The 18,835-nt window shown below is 50.9% G+C and overlaps 2 protein-coding genes across 2 annotated transcripts in view; one reads left to right on the forward strand and one right to left on the reverse strand.

Annotated features, from left to right (window-relative positions):
• Positions 1-372: 372 nt before the first annotated feature.
• On the forward strand, positions 373-3,617 carry LOC124514894 (group IIE secretory phospholipase A2). The gene is made up of 4 exons (XM_047083260.1): positions 373-412; positions 1,181-1,319; positions 1,486-1,592; positions 3,475-3,617. The coding sequence occupies exons 1-4, from the start codon at positions 373-375 to the stop codon at positions 3,615-3,617; spliced, it is 429 nt and encodes a 142-aa protein (XP_046939216.1).
• A 6,297-nt stretch (positions 3,618-9,914) lies between these two features.
• The window catches only part of OTUD3 (OTU deubiquitinase 3), a 29,988-nt gene continuing 21,067 nt past the window's right edge, over positions 9,915-18,835 (reverse strand). The window contains exons 5-8 of the mRNA XM_047084605.1: positions 18,417-18,548; positions 17,859-17,955; positions 15,994-16,178; positions 9,915-14,957 (exon numbers count right to left, since the gene is read on the reverse strand). Coding sequence (XP_046940561.1) covers positions 14,781-14,957; positions 15,994-16,178; positions 17,859-17,955; positions 18,417-18,548 — 591 coding nt within the window. The 3' untranslated portion in view covers positions 9,915-14,780. The remainder of the gene's footprint in view (positions 14,958-15,993; positions 16,179-17,858; positions 17,956-18,416; positions 18,549-18,835) is intronic.

Raw genomic sequence — 18,835 nt, forward strand, 5'->3', positions numbered from 1 at the left:
AAGTGCCAAGAATGAAAAGCCCTCGGCGCAACCCCTGGCTCACAGCCCAGGCGGTGGGAGCTAGCACCGTGAGTTTTGGAAAGGGGTAGGTGAAGGGAAAGGCGGTGGAAGGAGAGAGCTACAGATTGCTCCCCTAAAACCGCCTGGAAGCAAAGCCCACAGGCCCCAGGCCGGCCCCTCCCCTGGGGACTTGGCCAAAGACCTAGAAGTACGGTTGCATCACTGAGTATTCAGGGGTTAATGATGGGGAGTGGACAGGACCCAGTATTTAACTAATTGGGGAGGTGCCCTGAGATCAGAGGCACCCCGCTCACTTCCTTCTCCTGCAGCCCTGCTCCTCTGCCCCCTGCTCACCTCCCCTCCCCCCCAAGGATGAAGCCTCCCCCTCTTCTGACCTTCCTTTGCCTCCTGGGTAAGTGACCTATGTGGCCTTCCCCACCCCCCTTCTCCCCAGCTGGGAACAGAGCTCCCCGGAGGTCCCGGAGGGTGTGGTGGGTCATGGCCAGGCCAGCTCTGCCCCAGCCAGCACAAGCAAGGGGGGGAGCTGGAGGGGGATGCAGGCTGGGTGGCCCGGGAGGGCACAGGAAAGGGGCTGGTGGGAACCCCAGATAGCACACACGAGTCTCCTGCCACCTGCACTCCACCCCCTGCCCCATTAGCTTCCGTTCTGGGCTCCAACCTGCCTGGGTGGGCTGCCCCTCCCCCCCCCCCCCCACCGCTGCTGTATCAGCAGGATCTGGAGGTATTTGGGGGAAGCACAGGTGGTCATGAAGCCTATCCAGTAGCATCTGATGGGACTTGGTGGGGACAGAGTGCTCTGAGGGCATGGCGCTGACCCCTGGGGAGACGCTCAGGGCCTACTGGGAGACGTTTGAGGGGGCAGCGGGGGTGGGGACAAGCAGGATGAGTGGGTGGTGCTCTGGAGATGAGGGAGGAGAGCGGGACGGGCCCTGGGCGTGTTGCCATGGGGGGCGGGGTGAGCACTGGGGATCAAGGTGGGGTGCATGGCCCGGAACACGGTTACTGATTAGCGCTGTTGTTGGGAGCAAGGTGCTCGGCAAGGGAGGGTTAACTGGACAGCCGGGGAGGTGTCTGCACTCCGATCTGAGGGGGCTTGGGGGAGGCTGGCTGCCCCGGGTGGGGCCCTGACAGATCTGCCCTCTGCCCTCCCTGCCCACAGTGGCCCTGGCTGGCGGGAACCTGGTCCAGTTTGGGGTAATGATTGAGAGGGTGACGGGGAAGCCGGCACTGCAGTACAATGATTACGGCTGCTACTGTGGCGTTGGTGGCTCCCACTGGCCCGTGGACCCAACAGACTGGTGAGGAGACGGCCCCTGGAGGGGCTTCCCCAGGAGGGGACACCTAGCAAGTGGAGGCCGACCTCTCCTTTGAGACCCCTTTGAGCCCTGGGCCCCCCAGCAGCCCCTGATCCAGCCCACCCTGACTCACGGGCCCCCCTCCCCAGGTTGACCGTGACCCTTACAGGTGCTGCCATGCCCATGACTGCTGCTATGGGCGTGTGGAGAAGCTGGGCTGTGAACCCAAACTGGAAAGGTATCTCTTCTCTGCCAGCAGGCACAACATCTTCTGCGGTAAGTGAAGGGCCCCGGAGCGCCCCAGACGCCGGGTAGGGGTGATGGCTTCAGACAGGAAGCCCTTCCTGATGGTGGTCGCTGACTCCTCATCGGGGCCTGGCCCTGGGCTAGAGACGTGGGAGAGGTGGGTCTTCCACTATCACGGGATTGCAGACAGGACTGTCCCTCCCTCCACCCAGATGCTCATCTGGCACCCGCAGGAAAGATCCCCTGACCCCTGGCATCCTGCCCTGGCCCCAGGCGCTCCTACCCGGCCAGGGGCCTCCCAACTCCAGCCTCAGGGAAGAGGAACAAAGGGGGCGGAGCTGAGCCGGGTCAGGGAAGCTGCCCTCACATGGCCGCTCCAAAGCCTGGGCAGCAAGGCCCAAGACAAGGTCCCCAGGACAGAGACTCGAGGGCACGGTCCCAGACAGAGAGATCTGGAGCTGCGATGTGGGACAGCAAACCCCCTCTCCAAAGGCTGACTCCCCCCTCCGCCCCAGCCGTGGGGCTGTCATTGGCTCAGCTTGGCCACATCCAAGGCCCACGTGGGCCAATTAGTTTTCCTCTGGTCCCCAGCACCGATCCGCTGGAAGTGACCTGACCCAAGCAACCGTGTGAAGGGCTCCATGCAGCCCAGCCCAGTGGAGGGAGCCCACATCAGAGCCCCAAACCTTGTCTCTGATGCAAAACCAGGAACAGCCTGGAAGGAGGGGGAGCTGGGGGAGGGGCACAGCAGAAAGACCCAGGAGGGTCAAAGAAGCCAGCTCAGATCGCTAAGGTCCGTCCTGGGGCAGGGGCAGCTCCAGGACCAGGACAACCGGAGGCAGATTTAGCTCGGTTCCTTGTTCCTACAGCCAGCTATCTACTCAGCTAGACAGCTCTGACAGGTAGTGAGCTCCCCGTCCCCGGCAGTTCATGCGAGGTGGACACAGCCACCTGTCGGGGATAGCACTGAGAGGATGGTTGAGGGGAGATGTCAGGAAAATAGGGACGGAGGCTCAGGGCTTCACCTTCTACCCACCGTGTGACTTCAGGCAAATGGTGTAACCTCTCAAAGCCTCTGTTTCTTCATCTATAAAATGGTGCTAATCACACTCACTTCCCCAGCTTAGTCCAGCTCCTAGCAAGAACCACCCAAAAGGACTGATGAGAAACGATTAAGCCCCCTCCCATGCTGAGTTTTGCTGGAACGGCAGGTGTGGGCAGGACCCTGGTGGGAAGCGGAGGCTGACCTTTGCGGGGAAAACGAGGAACGCTGGACGTTTCTGAGAGGAACCAGAGCCACTGAGGGCAGACAGAGGCAGTGGAGGGAACAGGAGGCTCTGGGGCTCCCCAGTGCCAGCTCCGATCCCAGGCTGGGTGTGGGGACACACCCTAAGATAAATGCCAGAAAAGCGGGCTCTGTCCACTCAGACAGAGACGGGCCCAGGGCCCAAGCGGGCCCCGAGCTTCGGCCCCAACAGGCTCCATTCTGGGCCCAGGCTGCTCTGGGGCACACAGGTCACTCGGGACTGAGTCGCTGTCATTTCATGGCTCCCCTGTCAGCTTGATGGCCTCACTCGGCCACCAGCCATGCCTCACATGGTGAAGGGGCTGCCTGGAAATCCCCCCAGGTTGGAGCGGATGTGGTAGTGAACCTGATGGTCTCCCCACCAGCCGGAGGGCCAAGGGTGATGTGTGGGCCTGGGAGAGGAAGAACAGACATCACAGACATCCCACCTGCCCCAGCGTCCTGGGCCCCCACGCCCCCACCCCCGCGCGCCCTGCCCTGACTCTCACCCACGCCTGAAACGGCCCCGGGTGGCAATGGGCTTCCGGCAGAGTGGGACAGAGAACGTGGACCCCGGAGAGCGGGAGACCTGAGCCACATGGTCCCTGACTCACCTTGTCCCGCCAGCCGGCAGAACCACCTGCCAGCGTCAGACCTGCGAGTGTGACCGGAGGGCTGCCCTCTGCTTCCGCCACAACCTGGACACCTACAACCGCAGCTACGTCCGCTACCCCAACAAGCTGTGCAGCGGCCCCACGCCGCCCTGCTAGGGCCTGGCCCCACCTCCTGCCTGTGTCCCGCCTCCAGCTGCTGTAGCCCCGGGGCCTGGGCAGCAATGACACCACCAGCCCTCCCTCCGGAAAATTCCTTACCTGCAAACCCATCCCTCCCTGAGAGCTCCCAGACTGTGGTCTGGACCGTGGCTGGCCTCCTGGGCCACATCTTCCCCCCTCCTGGGAACAGCCACCGTGCCCAGGAGCCAAGGGACCCTTTAGCCCCCCGAAGATTCTATAACCCAGCCCTGAGATCTCGGTTTCCGCTTCTGAATAAGTGAATAATGTCCCGTAATCCTAATATTCCCTGATTCTCAGATTCTATCATTATAGAATTTAATTAGTTTACAGTTTCTTTCATTCATTCCCTTTTTTTTTTTTTTTTTTGAGCCTTTTTTTTTGAGTATCGTGCTAAGCGCTGGGACACAGCAGGAACAGATCGGACATGGGTGGCCCCTGCATGCAATTCTAATATTCTATCCTTTCAATTTCCCCTTATAGTAAGTTTTTGTGATTCTCTTTTTCTAACATCCTACAATCTTATCCAACACAATAACGGCAATCTCCAGAAGGAATATATTTGGCCATATGGCACAATGCGAGAAGCACGAAAAATACCAACCTAAAAATATTGTCCCGCTGTGTCATCAGGCTTCAAATCCCTCCCATTAGCAGAGCGGCTAAGTGTGAAAAGGAGCTCTGGAATCATTTTATCCAGACCCTTCCTTTGACAGAGAGGCAGCCAGGGGTCAGAGAGGGGAAGTCCCACCTGAGGGGGCGGCCACACGCCCAGCCTGAGTGTCTCTGTTTCTTTACAAGGTGGTAGCAACCAGTGACACTCTGCTGTGGCCGTGTCAACCCGACCCTCTGGTTGTCATCTTGGACAGCCTAGAGTGGCCAGGGAAGGTCCGCTGGGAGGGTGCCCAGGCCGGGTCAGCCTCCTGATACAGGGAGGGGAAGAGGAAAGACTTCAGCCTCCAGCCACCATGGGGCTGACTCTGGACCCACGAGGAATGTAATGCCCCAAAGGATTCCCCCCACGTTGGATGCAGCCTACCCTGGAAGCAATGTACTTCACCAAATTCTCCTAAATATTGGACAGAATATCTCCACTAGCTATAATATGCTGATAAAATCTGCCAGGATTGGGATGTACCCATTCAATGGGCAAGCATGTGAAAAGGTATTACACGGCGGGGGGCAGCTCACAGCAGATATGTAAGACGTGTTCACTCCTATCCTTTTCATGACTTATATGCAACTTTCAACACTTTGAGGGCAGGAAAGAGCAGGAAGAAATCAAAGGGATGATCATCATAAACTTTGAAAGGTGAAGAAGTCCTGTGTTAGTAAAAACAAAGTGGGGGTCGGGGTATGTGCACTTTGCCGCCGTGAATGACGCCAATCCTTGGTAAAGACTCCGGGGAAGACCAGGTCTCAAAGCAGAAATGAATGGGATTTGGGGAAAGAGCCAGGGCGCATTTGTGGGGGAAAGTGGTCCTGAGGCGCCCTCTGGTGTCCATTTGGGTTAGGCTGCGAGGAGGAACCCTAAATTCAGCTTAAACTTGGATTTCTCTTCATCAGTGGGGGCTACTGCTTCTGGGCTAGTGAAAGCGGTTCCTTGGCATTGTTAATAATAAATATGCTGAGAAATAACCACAAAGCCCTTACAGACATCTTACAGTGGCCGACGTTGCCACATAAATGAGCAACACAGGAAGAGGGAACGGGCTTGGAGAGATGGAGGGAGGTCATGTTCTGGGCGTGACGGATGTGAGGCAGCAACGAGACAGGCACCTGCTGACTGGACAGCTGTGTGGCCATCCGGAAAGTGGAACTCAAGGACTGGACCTGGTGTAGCCTGTGTTCCCGCTGATCAGTAAATGTTTGGTGAACGAATCAATGGGTCTAAATTCCACGTATGTTTCCGTACACACACTTCATTTCCAGCTGCAGACTCAGGGAAAGGACTGAAAAACCCTGGACTGGAGATCACAGGTTTTGGTCAACACCTCTCTGCTCAGCCAGTTAGCAACAGTGCGTCTGTTCCAGACCTGCTGCTCAGGGAGGCCCGGGACAGCAGCAGCACCTCGTTCGAAATTCAGGGAGCAGGGACCTTGTTCGAAATACAGAATCTTGGACCTGACCGCAGACCTCCTAAGGCAGAATCGATAGGTTAACAAGACCCCCGGGTGATTTGTGTGCACATTGAAATCTAAAAGAGCGCTGACATGTGGCCAAACGAACAATGACACTTCCCTGGCGGGGGGGTTGTGGCAAGGGTTCGATAAGTTGGCATTTGTGAAAGTACGCGAAATAACGCCTAGCACGTAATAAGCATTCATGTTCTATGAATGAATGAACGAATGAATGAATGATGGCCATAACAATAACAGCTAACACTTTATTAAGTACTTGGCATTTACGAGGCACCGTTCTAAGTGCTTTATGATTATTAATTCATTGAATGAATGAACGAATGAGGCATAGGGCTCTATCAAGGCTAGAGGAGGGACTGTGTTACCTGAATGTTTCTTGGATTACCTCTCCAATGCTGATGACATGCTTTGGACTGACTTGCTTTGTTCCCACTTAACCCCTAACAAGAGCTCTTCACGAAACGTTTGATTAAGTAACTGGCTGAGTAAGTGATTAGAAATCAAATCACATTGGAATTCCCGAGTTAACCTAAGAGTCCGATTATGATTTCATGGACATTCACCTGCCTCTTTGGGGCTCTTCGCAGTGTCACGGCTGGAGATCCGAACGCTGCCTTAACGTCCCTTCCTTCCTTCGGTAAGCCTGGGTACACGGCTGGTCCCTTGACAAATCACGTGGGGCCAACCGGCAGGCAGACACAAGTTATTCTACACTAGTGACCGCTTTCACAGAGCTAAGACTGGACTCTCAGGACCTCCATCGTCCAGCCGGTCCCCATCCTGTCCACTGATGCCAGCTTCATCTTGCCCCAGTTTGATTTCCATCAGGTCCCTCCTCTGTCCCTGAACCATCAAATAGCTCCTATCGTCCACCCAAACCCTGGCGTTCAAGCTCGGTATCATCTGCTTTTCCAGCCTCACCGATCCAGCCATATCTTATTTCTTAATCCTCTCCATCGTTCGCAGAACCTGCCCCCGCCCGCTGCCTTCCAGCCTTCACCCCTCTGCACAATAGCTCCCTTCGACCTGGAAGCTTCCCCGTTCGCATGTGAAAATCCACACGCTTTAGGTGCATCTCAAAGGCCACCTTTTCCATGACGCTTTGCCAGCTGGGGATTTCACCCTCCTCTGAACTGCCAGGCAATGTTTTTATACCTTTTCTGGTGCCGCTTACCCCAGCTATTTGGGTCCCTGTTTGGGGTTCCTATGAGGTGGAGGCAGATGGCCAAAGAGTCATGTCCTGTCTCTGCTACCACTCTGTGATCTTGGGCCAGTTACTTATTCCCTTGTGTGTAAAATGGGGACAGAACCACCAGTTTCACAGGGCGGTTTGAAGGTTTCAATGAGACAACCTCGGGGCGCCTGGGTGGCTCAGTCGGCTGAGCGTCCAACTTCGGCTCAGGTCATATCTCACAGCTCGTGAGTTCGAGCCCCGCGTCGGGCTCTGTGCAGACAGCTCGGAGCCTGGAACCTGCTTCCGATTCTGTATCTCCCTCTCTCTCTCTCTGCCCCTCCCCCACTCGTGCCATGTCTCTGTCTCTCAAAAATAAACATTAAAAATTTTTTTTAAAAATAAAATAAAATAAAATAAAATAAAATAAAATAAAATAAAATAAAAATAAATGAGACAACCTATTCAGGGTGCCTGAAGCATCATCGGAAGCCCCATCTACGCCAGGTCACTGTATGTATATTTGCCTCCCCTCCTGCATCCGTCACACAGTACGTGCTAAATAAACATCTGTTCCGTTCAAGCCACAGACACATGATAACTGGAATTATTTCAGGGAAGCGGCATCACACATATGATAAATTCTATGCTCATTTATTTGAATCGCCCCCGGGATCGCTGCTCTGAGGGCTCATTTATCTTAAGTGGACACATGTTTGAAAGTCATTAACCTTCACTGCCCTGAGCTGATGTCCCATAGAGGAAATGAGGCAAAACTGGCTGGAGAGACTGTGCGCAGCACTTTGCCTCAAGGGCTGCTACCGTGGTGAGTTCCAAAGTCAAAACACAGCACAGAGGTCAACTCCTGACGGCGTAAGATGGTCATGCTGGGCAAAAGTACGCCTCATCGTAGAATTGGTAGCAAAAGCCGTCAGACAGACGTTTGAAGAAATTCCCAGTCTTTCCCCAAACTAACTGTATTATCCTAATAAACTCTGTCCCCCACTCTGGGGTTTTCCTATCTTCCCTTTCAGCCCAATGCAAAAGTCACTTCCTCAACCAAGCCTTCCTTGATTTCCCTCTGAGTCCACGCGATCAGCACCTGTTAGCAGTACCTCCTTTTACGTCGCGTGTGTGTGTGTGTGTGTGTGTGTGTGTGTGTGTGTGTGAGAGAGAGAGAGAGAGACAGAGAGAGACAGAGACAGAGAGAGAGATCATGCCTTCTTTCACTCCAGGACTGGAAACTGTTTGAGGACAGGGTCCATGTCTCATGCTACGCCCAGAAATAAGAACCCATAGGCCATACAAGTTCAGTACAAGTTGGATGGATTCTTGGATGCCTGGATGGGTGAATAAATTAAATCAAAACAGGGTATCTTGAGGTATCTAAGTCCCTCTACCATAGGGAGGTTCAGACAAGTTTCTCCAAGGTGGGGAAATTTCCCTCTGCCAAACCAGAACCTATGAAGTAGCAGGATTAATCTCAACCCTTTACAACCAAGCAAGTTCTAAATCCTGATCCTTTACAACCAAGCAAGTTCTAAACCGCTGCATCGCTATGATCTGAGTGCCGACTCTGTCCAGCAGCCCAGATAAAAGCCACAGGGGTGCAGAACATCCTACGACAAAGTTTTATTGTATCTTAAGGCACCCGTACGCCTTCCACGTGCTGGGGGTAAGGGCTTGTAGTGTGTCTGGCAAACGACAAACTTTCAACTTGGGTTTTCAACCCAGCTTTCTCCTAGGCAACCATGAAGTTAGCAGAAAGGGACACGGGAACAGCCACTTTCCCCCTTATGGAATTTCAGTCTCTGGCATCATAAACTGTCACTCACCCCAAGTAAGCAGTGCCGTGGCCTAGAGGAAAATACAAATAACGAACTTCAGTTATTCCCCACCTGGCCTGAGAACTCCAAACTCTTCTCTGTCCTTACGGGCTCAGCCATCTCACAGACAGGCCCTGCCAGGAAGCCCCTGACCACCACCCGACCTAGCAGGTGGCTCCCTGGCCCCCATGAATCACTGCAGGGATGGAATTGAGGCCATGGAAGTTCTCCAGCTGACGGAGATCCTACACCGGGACACCACCCTGGTTCTGGTAGGGTCTTTCGGCAAAATTCTCAAACTGGGCTAACAAGGTGCAGAGCCCAGGCCTCACGGGCCCGGGACCTAGATAGTGTTGGTGCATCCGGAGCTCTCAGTCGTGGACTGAGGTGGAAATCACACAGGGACGGTGACCAAGGGGAAATGTCCTTGCCAGTAGCCAGAACGTTTTCTGCCCTCCAGGGTAGTACTGGATAGATACCTAGTGGTATATCAAGGTATCAGTGCAGCCGATCCAAAGGCTGCTTGACGAGTACAAAATCAGAACAAGAGAGAGCGAGAGTCTCAAGGCCACAAGCCCAAGGACACCGGAAGGCGGGGTGCGACCGTACCGACTTTGACCTCGAGACTGGCCGGAGCCCTCGTGTGGGCTGCACGCACGGAGTCCCCACCCACTGGTTTCCTGAGGCTGCCCTTCTCCCTTCTCCGTCCCCCTTCGGAGGACCTCTGGCAGGTGTCTGTGCTCCGGTCACAGCTGTCCGTGCGTGTCTGCGGGGGGAGGGCTGTGCCTCCTCCTTAAATGGGGCCAAACCAACCCTCAGAGTTCTGGAGAAAGCCAAGGTGGAAGCCAACAGACAGCTGCTCCATACTTAGGCAACTCCAAATTACCAGAGATGTGCTTAGGATTCGGCAGAAGGCTTCAGGGTCCAGCACTGACGGGCGGCTCTGCACGTGTGTGCCGGTGCTCATGTGCACCAGAGCTAGTCAGCTCTCTCGAGCTCAGTGAGATCCCCAAACGACTGTCCCCTCCCGTCTTCCAGGCAAAGGTCTCCGAAAGGCCGCTTCCTGCCCGGCTCCCTCAGGCTCACGCACGCGAACGTTGGCCAGACCGGCAAAAACAACACGAAGCTTTGTCTTTAAACTAGAATTTATTGGCGTACAAAACCCCACGTCGTAGATAAAGTGGCACATCTTTGCAGCTTCTATTGCACCAAGTATTGAAGATTAAAAACACAAAAAAAAAGGAAACATTTGGTTTTGAAAACACTGCAAATAGCCAAGTACAGTACTTTGGTAAAAAAATAAAATACAATGGTTCAGATGAAGACAATCTGTGGAAAGAGACAACCGCGAGGAAATGGAACTATGGACAGCGGACAGTGGTCACACATCTCCCCGTCGAGCTCCATAGATAAGGCAAGACTTGCTAAGTCTATGGATCATGACCCCATGGAGGTCTTAAGTATCTCCAGAGTGAAGCTAGAACAACTACAGTGCAACTAGAAAAAAGAGAAGGTTCCTGAGCCTGCCAAGGCCCCGTGCTCTCCAGATACACCCGCCCTCCCTCACCAGGGGGCTCGCGCCCAGAGGCGCGCGCAGGTCTGAAGTCTACCTCCAGGCAACCTCCTTCTTCTCGCTGAGCTCGGTGCCGATGGAGGCTGCTGGAAGGGTGGCCGGGAAGGCCGAGGGCGCCTCCCACCAGGGGAAATGAACGAGAGTGGGAAGACGCGAGCAGCCCCACACGGGCATTCCTCAGGGTTTGGCCGCGGGACCTGCCCGGGGATCCAACCACAGGCTGAGGTTTCTGACTGAGCTTTGGTGATGGTCACGGACGGCCGGTCACGGTGACCCACCAGCTGCCAACACGTGCACGAGCGGATCACAGCGGTTCTGCCCAGGGACCGTCACCTCCCCCGACAACCACAGGGAGCGGTACTTCTGCATCCCGGGGAGGCCCTGCTGAAAACAGCCACCGCGAGGGAAGTTCATGCTTTTGCGGAGACGTTCTTCACAGACAGCAGCCCCTCACGAAGGAACTCTGCAAGCATGCTAAAGATTTTTCCAAGCTACGAAGTACCCCTAACCAGGCTAGAGAGACCAGAAAGCGAGCTTAGAAGAGGTGGCTAAGAGCCTGAGGTTACAGGGAGTGCTAGCTGGGGCCGGAGCAGGGCCCGGCGGCCCGCAGGGAGCGCCCCACGCGGTGCAACACTTCGCGACCAGGGATCACCATCTCCCCTTCACACGGGTGGTCCGTGTCCCCCTCTGGTATGTGACGGCAGAAGATGTGCCATAAATACACAACCTTGAAGATCCTCGCTTCAGTGTCGATGGAAAAATACAATTTGCTCTGGAGTCAGGAAAACACACCGCGTAAAAAGTGCCATCATTAAATCACCTCAGAACAACTGTCGGAAGGCCCCAGAGTTTTAGCAACACCTGTTCTGAAAGCTGAGATGGGCGACTTGGTGAATAACGAGGACGGCAAAACAGAAAAGCGCGTCAGGCTCTGAATCTAAATGTTTGCTACAGACAGAGCCTTGAGGTAAAAAGGTGAAGGTGAAGGTGAAGAGCTATGTGTCTGCCCAAAATGAGAGTCAGAGTGGGCCACAGAGGGGACACACGGAAACCAAGAAACCACCTTCATCCCTCCCACAAAGGCCCTTTCGTTCAGGAAGACTGTTAGTCAACTCTGACAAAAATCCAAGTTTCCCGTCACCGACTGCATATTCGAGTCGAACATTTCACGGAGGTAAACTGACAGCATTCTATGTTGACCCAGTAAAACCCAGGCAGAGTCTAGAGTTTCTCAGAATGAGAGAAATTGCACATGGACGACAGGGACTCACTACGAGCACAGTTCAATGCCGAAGTCCATCTGATACCTACCTACCTAACGTGTGACCGGCGCTCCCCCTCTCAGCGCGGCCCTCCCCGCCCCAGGACCGTGCCATTTCACATTGTAAACCCCGGGGGGTGGGGCAAGGCAGAGCGCTACAGTTGACCTACTCGAAGGTTCCCGTGGCGCCCACCAGAGCTGCCCCACACGGAGACCCTATTTCATAAGCCCTCGGGATCAAAATGGGTTTGGGAGGGTTTTCAGAGCTTATAAAAGAAACTACAGGCAACAGCCTCAGCTGACATCCACGATCCTTCTTTCTGCCACAATCCCTCGACCAGGCTCTGCTCCTGAAAGCGAATGTTCACACTACTGAAAGGTTAAATATACACAGGAGCTCTCTCTAATATCTCCTGATGGCAACTATGTTATCTAGAACACATGGTTCTATGTTGTTTTAATACACCTACCTCTCCAGTACAAAGCTGTTGCCACTGAGATTTTATTTCTTATTTTGACCTTTAAAAAAAATCGTTTTAAAATCCATAAAACCTTTATATACAGCTTATAAGACTAGTAAGCAGCTACAGACCACTGCCTCATCCCCTTTCTCCCGACCTCCCTAAAAGCTACCGAGACAACCCGCAGTAATACAAACCTCTAAGAGCCAAGATGTAACACAGAGACTCAGAAAGACGCGCCTCCTAACATGGGGTGCACGTGAGTAACATACTAGGGCACAGCCACCGACGGTATCTTCCCAGAACTAAACCCACGTCTGCACCTCCATTCAGGCTGCCGATAACGTAGTTTTCAAATGTCTACAAAGCAACTAAGTGTATGGATTCCATTACCTCACACTTCAGTGAGACGGAGGCAGAAAGTCTTAAGTTCAAACCCCTAGCTAGAAGAGTTCACTAAAGCCGGATGCACGTACCCCGTTCCTGATAATTAACTGATTAAACACAGATCAATTTTAACTGGAAAACTATGAAATGGTAATAAAAGAAAATTACCAAAGCCATATGATTGGTTTTTAAAACCACTGTTATTTTACCCCAGAAATGCCGAAGCCTATTATCAGAAGTTGGTAACGTGCATATAAGGGTGCCCAATATCCCTTAGTAACTTTTTCGCAGCTTCTAGTAAAACTTCTAAAACCCAGTAGGGCCCAAGGCCACCTTCATTAACCAGGTATACAAAGCAATTCTACTGCTTCTGACAAGGGGTATCCCTTAAGCTATTTCGGACTCCTAATTCTGCTGAGTTTCTGGTACATGATTTCAATTCTTGCAGAGAGGATCTGGTCTCCTGCACTCTTGCCGTACAAGACAGACAAGAAAGAGCACTCACTGAGAAAAGATCAGCTGCAGTCGGGACGGGGTCCAGATTCAAAAACCAAGAGAACAACAGACCCTTCAGCACTGGATCTCACGCTCTTGGAAATGGTAAGGCGACAGGGACCCTTCACTTGTTTGCACTTCACACTCAGAACTCTGCAACGTGCAAAGAAAAAATGCTGCACCCGTTTCTAAATCTGCTAAATACTACAATGCACCGTACCAGGAAGTAGCCCAAACGGCAATGTCCTGAGAGCGACTCCAGGAAACTACTGATGGATGTTCCAACTACAGAAAGTCACCAAACAAACAAAAAATTAAAACACATCCTTACAACCGAAGGACACAAATCACCTGCTGATAAAGACGATTCAATGAATCCAGGGCCAGCCCAGACGATGATACATCTGTACGGCCAAAACATTTTTATGGTTTTCCTTTCTCCCTGGAACTTACATAATTTTGAAATCTGAGCGGAAAAGTAACTCATTTACCTTTTGATTCAGCAGATTTTATTCATCCAAATGCCGGGTCGCTAAAAGGCAAGGACTGTCCACGACCGGCCACTTCAGACATTACGGTTTGAGAGCTCACATCCATCTACCAGTTTTAGGAACGACCTCTCTCCACATCAGAACTGTGTGTGGAGTCATTCAATGGCCTCTGCCCTGTTGGGCGAACCTAGGTCACTGACAATTACTAGAGCACTGGAGAGCTTTCCCCACATCGAAATCCCAAACAGGGCTTGAATGGAAAGGAAGATACAGCATCTCGTGGCAGTCCATTTTCACGGTACTGAGAAAACTGAACAACAGGTCAAACGACTTCTCTGAAGGCATCCAAGTCTAGCATAGCAAGGAAGAAAATACATCACTTAAAATGTGAACCTGAAAAACCTCAGTTACTCTTCCAGACCTTCTGCCCCTACAAAACCAAGGAACTCTTTAGACCCTTCCTTAAGACTCAGGAATCTCTTGATTTCTTTCCCTTTACAACAACGGCCTCTGCCATCCCGACCATCAGAATCTCAGAATTACATCATAAGCAGTGACTTGCCACCTTCTGATTGTCACGCAACACGTACCAAAAACTCAACGTCATCGCTTTTCCAGCAAGGTCCAGGCCTAATTAACAGTCGGGCATATTTATCATATGGCTTGAGTGCAAACAAACTCACAGCACCCGCATCCCATCTGAAAGAACATCAGAATCAGGAAGGAGCAGCTGTTTAATTTCCACCCTGACTACAGGCTGCAGCCCCTCTCATGTCCTATTACTTTGGGAAAATACTTCCTGAATTAATTTCTGATTAACTTGGATTAGTAGAAAATTAAATCTAAACGTGTTCCTGAGTTGGAGACCGTTTATAAACTACCCCGTATGTGAGTATCTGCTTGAAAATGAAAGAGACACGAAGGAAACTTGTCATTCTGAATTTCTAGCAATTAATCTAAACTACTTCATGAACAATTACAGCAAACCTCACCCCAGTGTTAAGGAAAAATCCCAGGGTCACTGAACTCTGATTCTGGGGGCAAATGAAACCACACTTAAAAGGTTTTTCCTGGACTAACTATCCAACCCTAGAACTCGGTATTTTAATTACAGAACACGAATAGCTTCGCTGAACTTCCATAAAATAAAACACACCACTAACAAAAGTCTGCGCAAAAAAGAGGCAGCTTGAAGGAAACTAAGTCAGTGCGTGAGCTCGTGTGAGAGCTCTGTGGGTTGTGTTTCATTTTGTGAGAGGTGGGCCTCGCTCGGAAAGCCCGGTACACAGCACTCCACCTTCCGCTCGCTTCTCACATCTCCCCGAGGGGCGGGGAGTCAGATGTTGAGAGCGGCAAAGGTTTTCACCAAGGTGACCTGCGTGTTGGCATCCGCTTCACTCCGGTTGCTGTCCCTGTGGCCGCTCCTGCTCTCTAGGGCTTTGTGACGGTGCCTCTCCTCCTGTCGTTTCTTCTTCTCCAGGCGCTGCTGCTCCCTCCTCTGTTTGTTGGTGACCTGAAAGAGAAGGCAGGTGAGCTGCCCGCACGGCGACCCCCTGCCGAAGGCAGACACGGGGCTGACTGACGGAGAGAGGGGGCACACACCGCCTCCCAGCAAGAACACAGAAAACCCACCAATCAGACCAGAACTGATGTATTTCCCATCACTGCTCAAATTTCCATTGAAGTTTCTGTCCCCTCGCTGAGCTGGCAAATGAAATCAATTCCATTCTCCTCCTCATCCAATTCACAGTGACCTAAGAAACAGTAACCCTGGTCCTTGCACGAGCTGACGCTCAGACATGCCATCGGACACCTTTCTCTGCATAATTTAATGCCCCAGGGAATCCTCATAAAATCCTCAGAAGCTTAGTGCATCTTTACCTCTGCCTGTGGCTTTTTACATTATGTTGCGTTTTGAGCTCGGAACTGCTTGGTGGAAGTCTTTAAAATAAATTCCAAATTCAGTAAAAAGAATGGTGCCATATACTACTTGCAGGAGGGGGATGTACCACCCTTTTGGGAAGCATTGGACAATTCATCAAAAAGCCTTACAAAGATTCAACTATCCATACCCTTTAACCTGTCCATTCCTCTTCTGGGACTCTACACACACACACACACACACACACACACACATACACACACACACATACACACACACATGAATAGTAATGCAAAACACAAAGATTCATACACAGAGTTTTCCACTAAAGATGACAGCATTTAAGGGAATCTTACAACATGGGTTACCACGGAAGCACACAGGCACACAGTGACACTGTGCAGGGAAGGCAGGCTGTAGGGCTGTAGGTGCACACACACAGTAGGATTTCAGGGTATACCTCTAATCCCCACACATACCAAACCAGACAAGCAAGGTCCTCGTTCTGCTTCTTGATATACCCTTATGCTCCCATCCCTGTTTTCTACAATGACTACTTTTTAAAAATCAAAAGAAAACACTAAAATGACCTCCGGGCTCCTGCCCCTGCCCCTGCCCCTGCACGACAGGAGCCCACCCTCTGCCCATGCAGCCCCGTTTTTCATACCTTAGGGAGTTGGTTTTTATTTGCTTTGTTGTCTTCACTCGGGCTGGCCCGCTCCTTACTGTTTTCAGTCCTGCCTTCAGTCAAGCCCTGATTTCCAAAGATTCTCGTGCCACTGCCACCCTCCTCCCATAAAGGGTCGCATGGCTTGGGCACGCGGCTGCCGGACTCTAGGTTCTCCTCTGCATCTTCCAAAGAAAGACCTTTTATTAAAATCACGAACCTGAGATCGTTACACAACGGGTAACAATGTATACTGTTAAATGACTCCAAAATTACCTGTGTGTGGAGAGCAAGTTTCCTTGAAGCAAAATTCTAATATCAATACAATGGGGAATACAGGGGGGAAATAATTAGTAATATTTGGAAGATAAATTTAAAAATAACCTGCTGACCAGCCTTATCATTGGCTTCCCACCTGCACAGTGTTTTACTAGATTAAGCCACTTTTTAACATGTGTTTTTAGGGGGAAAGCTTTCATCTGCACCCAAAAACCAGAAAGGAAACAGGCTCTAAACCTGTGCTGTCCCATACAGCAGCCACCAGCCACTTGTAGCCATTTAAATTAAAATTAATTAGGGGTGCCTGGGTGGCTCAGTTGGTTAAGCATCGGACTCTTGGTTTCTGCTCAGGTCATGATCTCACAGTTTGTGGGTTCGAGCCCCACGTAAGGACTCCGTGCTAGTGCATGGAGCCTGCTTGGGATTCTCTCTCTCCGCCCCTGCCCCTCCCCTGCTCACTCTCTCTGTCACTCTCTCTATATCAAAATAAATAAAATAAAAATTTTAAAACACTTAAAAAAAATAAAATTCAATTACAATTAATTAAAGTTATATAGGGGCGCCTGGGTGGCGCAGTCGGTTAAGCGTCCGACTTCAGCCAGGTCACGATCTCGCAGTCCGTGAGTTCGAGCCCCGCATCAGGCTCTGGGCTGACGGCTCAGAGCCTGGAGCCTGCTTCCGATTCTGTGTCTCCCTCTCTCTCTGCCCCTCCCCCGTTCATGCTCTGTCTCTCTCTGTCCCAAAAATAAATAAACGTTGAAAAATAAATAAATAAATAAAGTTATATAAAGTTCAAATTTAATTCCTTGGTCTCAGCCACACATGTCAAGCACACACCACAGTACATGCACAGGCACCACACATGACTGTTGTAATGTCGCAAAGACCAAGTTACTTACGGCTTTCTAAGAAAGCACAGCAAATATACAAAGAGGATGATAAAATGTCCAATCACACAGACGGCTGTACTGCCAGGAGCAGTCTCTGGCACGTATCTGGCAATATGCACTGAAATCATTTTAAGTAATTAATGTGAAGAAACAGTGAGACCCCACATCGTTTCTTCCTTCTTCTGAGTCACAGAATTAAACCCAGTTCAAGTAAAAAAAAAAAAAAATTCTGATTTATCACCAGTTGATAGATGGTAGTAATCTAAGTATTTCCATCAGAAAAGTAACTAATTTTTCTTTCCATTCTATTTCAGTTATCATTTTGGTTTCATAAGGGATTCTTCTTTCGAAAAGAACAAAGTCTTCCTGACACTGTGCATCCCGCCACAACGGGGTTAAGTGGCCTTTTCACGCATTCCCCTGGGACCCTGCACCCACACCACTCCAATCCGTTTATTATATCAGTTTACTTACTTCTCACCCCCATCCCCGCCTCGACCCCAGATTACCTTCTCCCTGATGCAGGGCTAGGACCTAGTAAATCGTGCCCATGTGTAGAAAGTGCTCAATAAACAACTGCTGGTGAATGAACAAATGACAGTATAATTACCACCTGTGACTTGATTAAAATTAAATGTTTGGAAAATCACCAATGTAATCAGCTTGAAAGCTTATGAATATCAATCATGGACTTACTATTTCTTTTCCCCTGGTTCATCTGAAGCATGGCAATTATTGCAGATTCAATATTATAATTTTCAGCTTCCAGGTTCTGGACTATCAGGTTAAAATCCTATCCGAGAAACAAAGGAACACTTAGGACTGGGCACGTCCTTCCACCAACCGCATACACAAAGTGACGTAACGGTGAGACCTGAGGCATGGTCTGAAGACCTCTTCCATTTAAAAAAGGTCTTAATTTTCAACAAAGCTGGCCACCAGAAATAACCCTTTAATATAAATGAACTCCTTTAGAAAACTGCACTTTTACTAGCATAAACACTGGTCAGAGGGAAAAAAAAATCCACATACTTAGGATTTTGAGCAGTATTACTGGGTAAAGTGTAGCAAACAAGCGAAAAATGAATAAACAGCTCTTGGCACTGAACCTAATCAGGCCATGAACCTACAGGTCATGAACCTATTTTGGCCCCTCAGGTGTCGGCACGCTAGGCTGGCTCTACGAGACTGGCAGGTGAACCAGGCCCGGCAGTGCGTGTTTAGCCACCATTACTGCAGGACAAAGACACTGACTGAACACCCAGTCGCGGTGCAGACTTTCTGGACGGCATCTTCTACTTCATCTCTCAGGTCGTCGTCGAGGTCACCTCCCTTCGTCTTCATCTTTTCCCTTTTATCTGATTCATCTTGATGGAGCATCTGAAACTAAAGGAAATGCAAAGAGTAACGATCATGGAACGCCAGCAAATTACATTCAGAATCTTCAACACAGGAAGACACTCTAATCTCAAAATCATTCTATTAAATATTTATGAGGAAAAGATCCCAGGAACAATCTTAGGGGAATAGCAGTGACGAGGCTCAATTTCAGCCAGACACTGAGATTCCAGACCACAAGAGAAGTATGAAAAAGAAAGGCCCAAGATTAGGGCTTCAGTACGAATGGCATTACAGCTCCTACATAGTTTCTGGATACCAACATTCTGGTAAGG

Source organism: Lynx rufus, unplaced genomic scaffold (genome assembly GCF_022079265.1).
Source record: "Lynx rufus isolate CCGP_SWC_20201006 ecotype Redwood Valley unplaced genomic scaffold, mLynRuf1.p SCAF_2, whole genome shotgun sequence".
Classification (NCBI taxonomy): Eukaryota; Metazoa; Chordata; class Mammalia; order Carnivora; family Felidae; genus Lynx; species Lynx rufus.

Excerpts from the sequence above, each read along its gene's own strand:
- LOC124514894 (XM_047083260.1), top strand. The coding sequence starts at position 373 with ATGAAGCCTCCCCCTCTTCTGACCTTCCTTTGCCTCCTGG. Across the intron at positions 413-1,180 it reads GACCTTCCTTTGCCTCCTGG|TGGCCCTGGCTGGCGGGAAC; the intron begins GTAAGTGACCTA and ends CCCTGCCCACAG. Across the intron at positions 1,593-3,474 it reads CAGGCACAACATCTTCTGCG|CCGGCAGAACCACCTGCCAG; the intron begins GTAAGTGAAGGG and ends TTGTCCCGCCAG.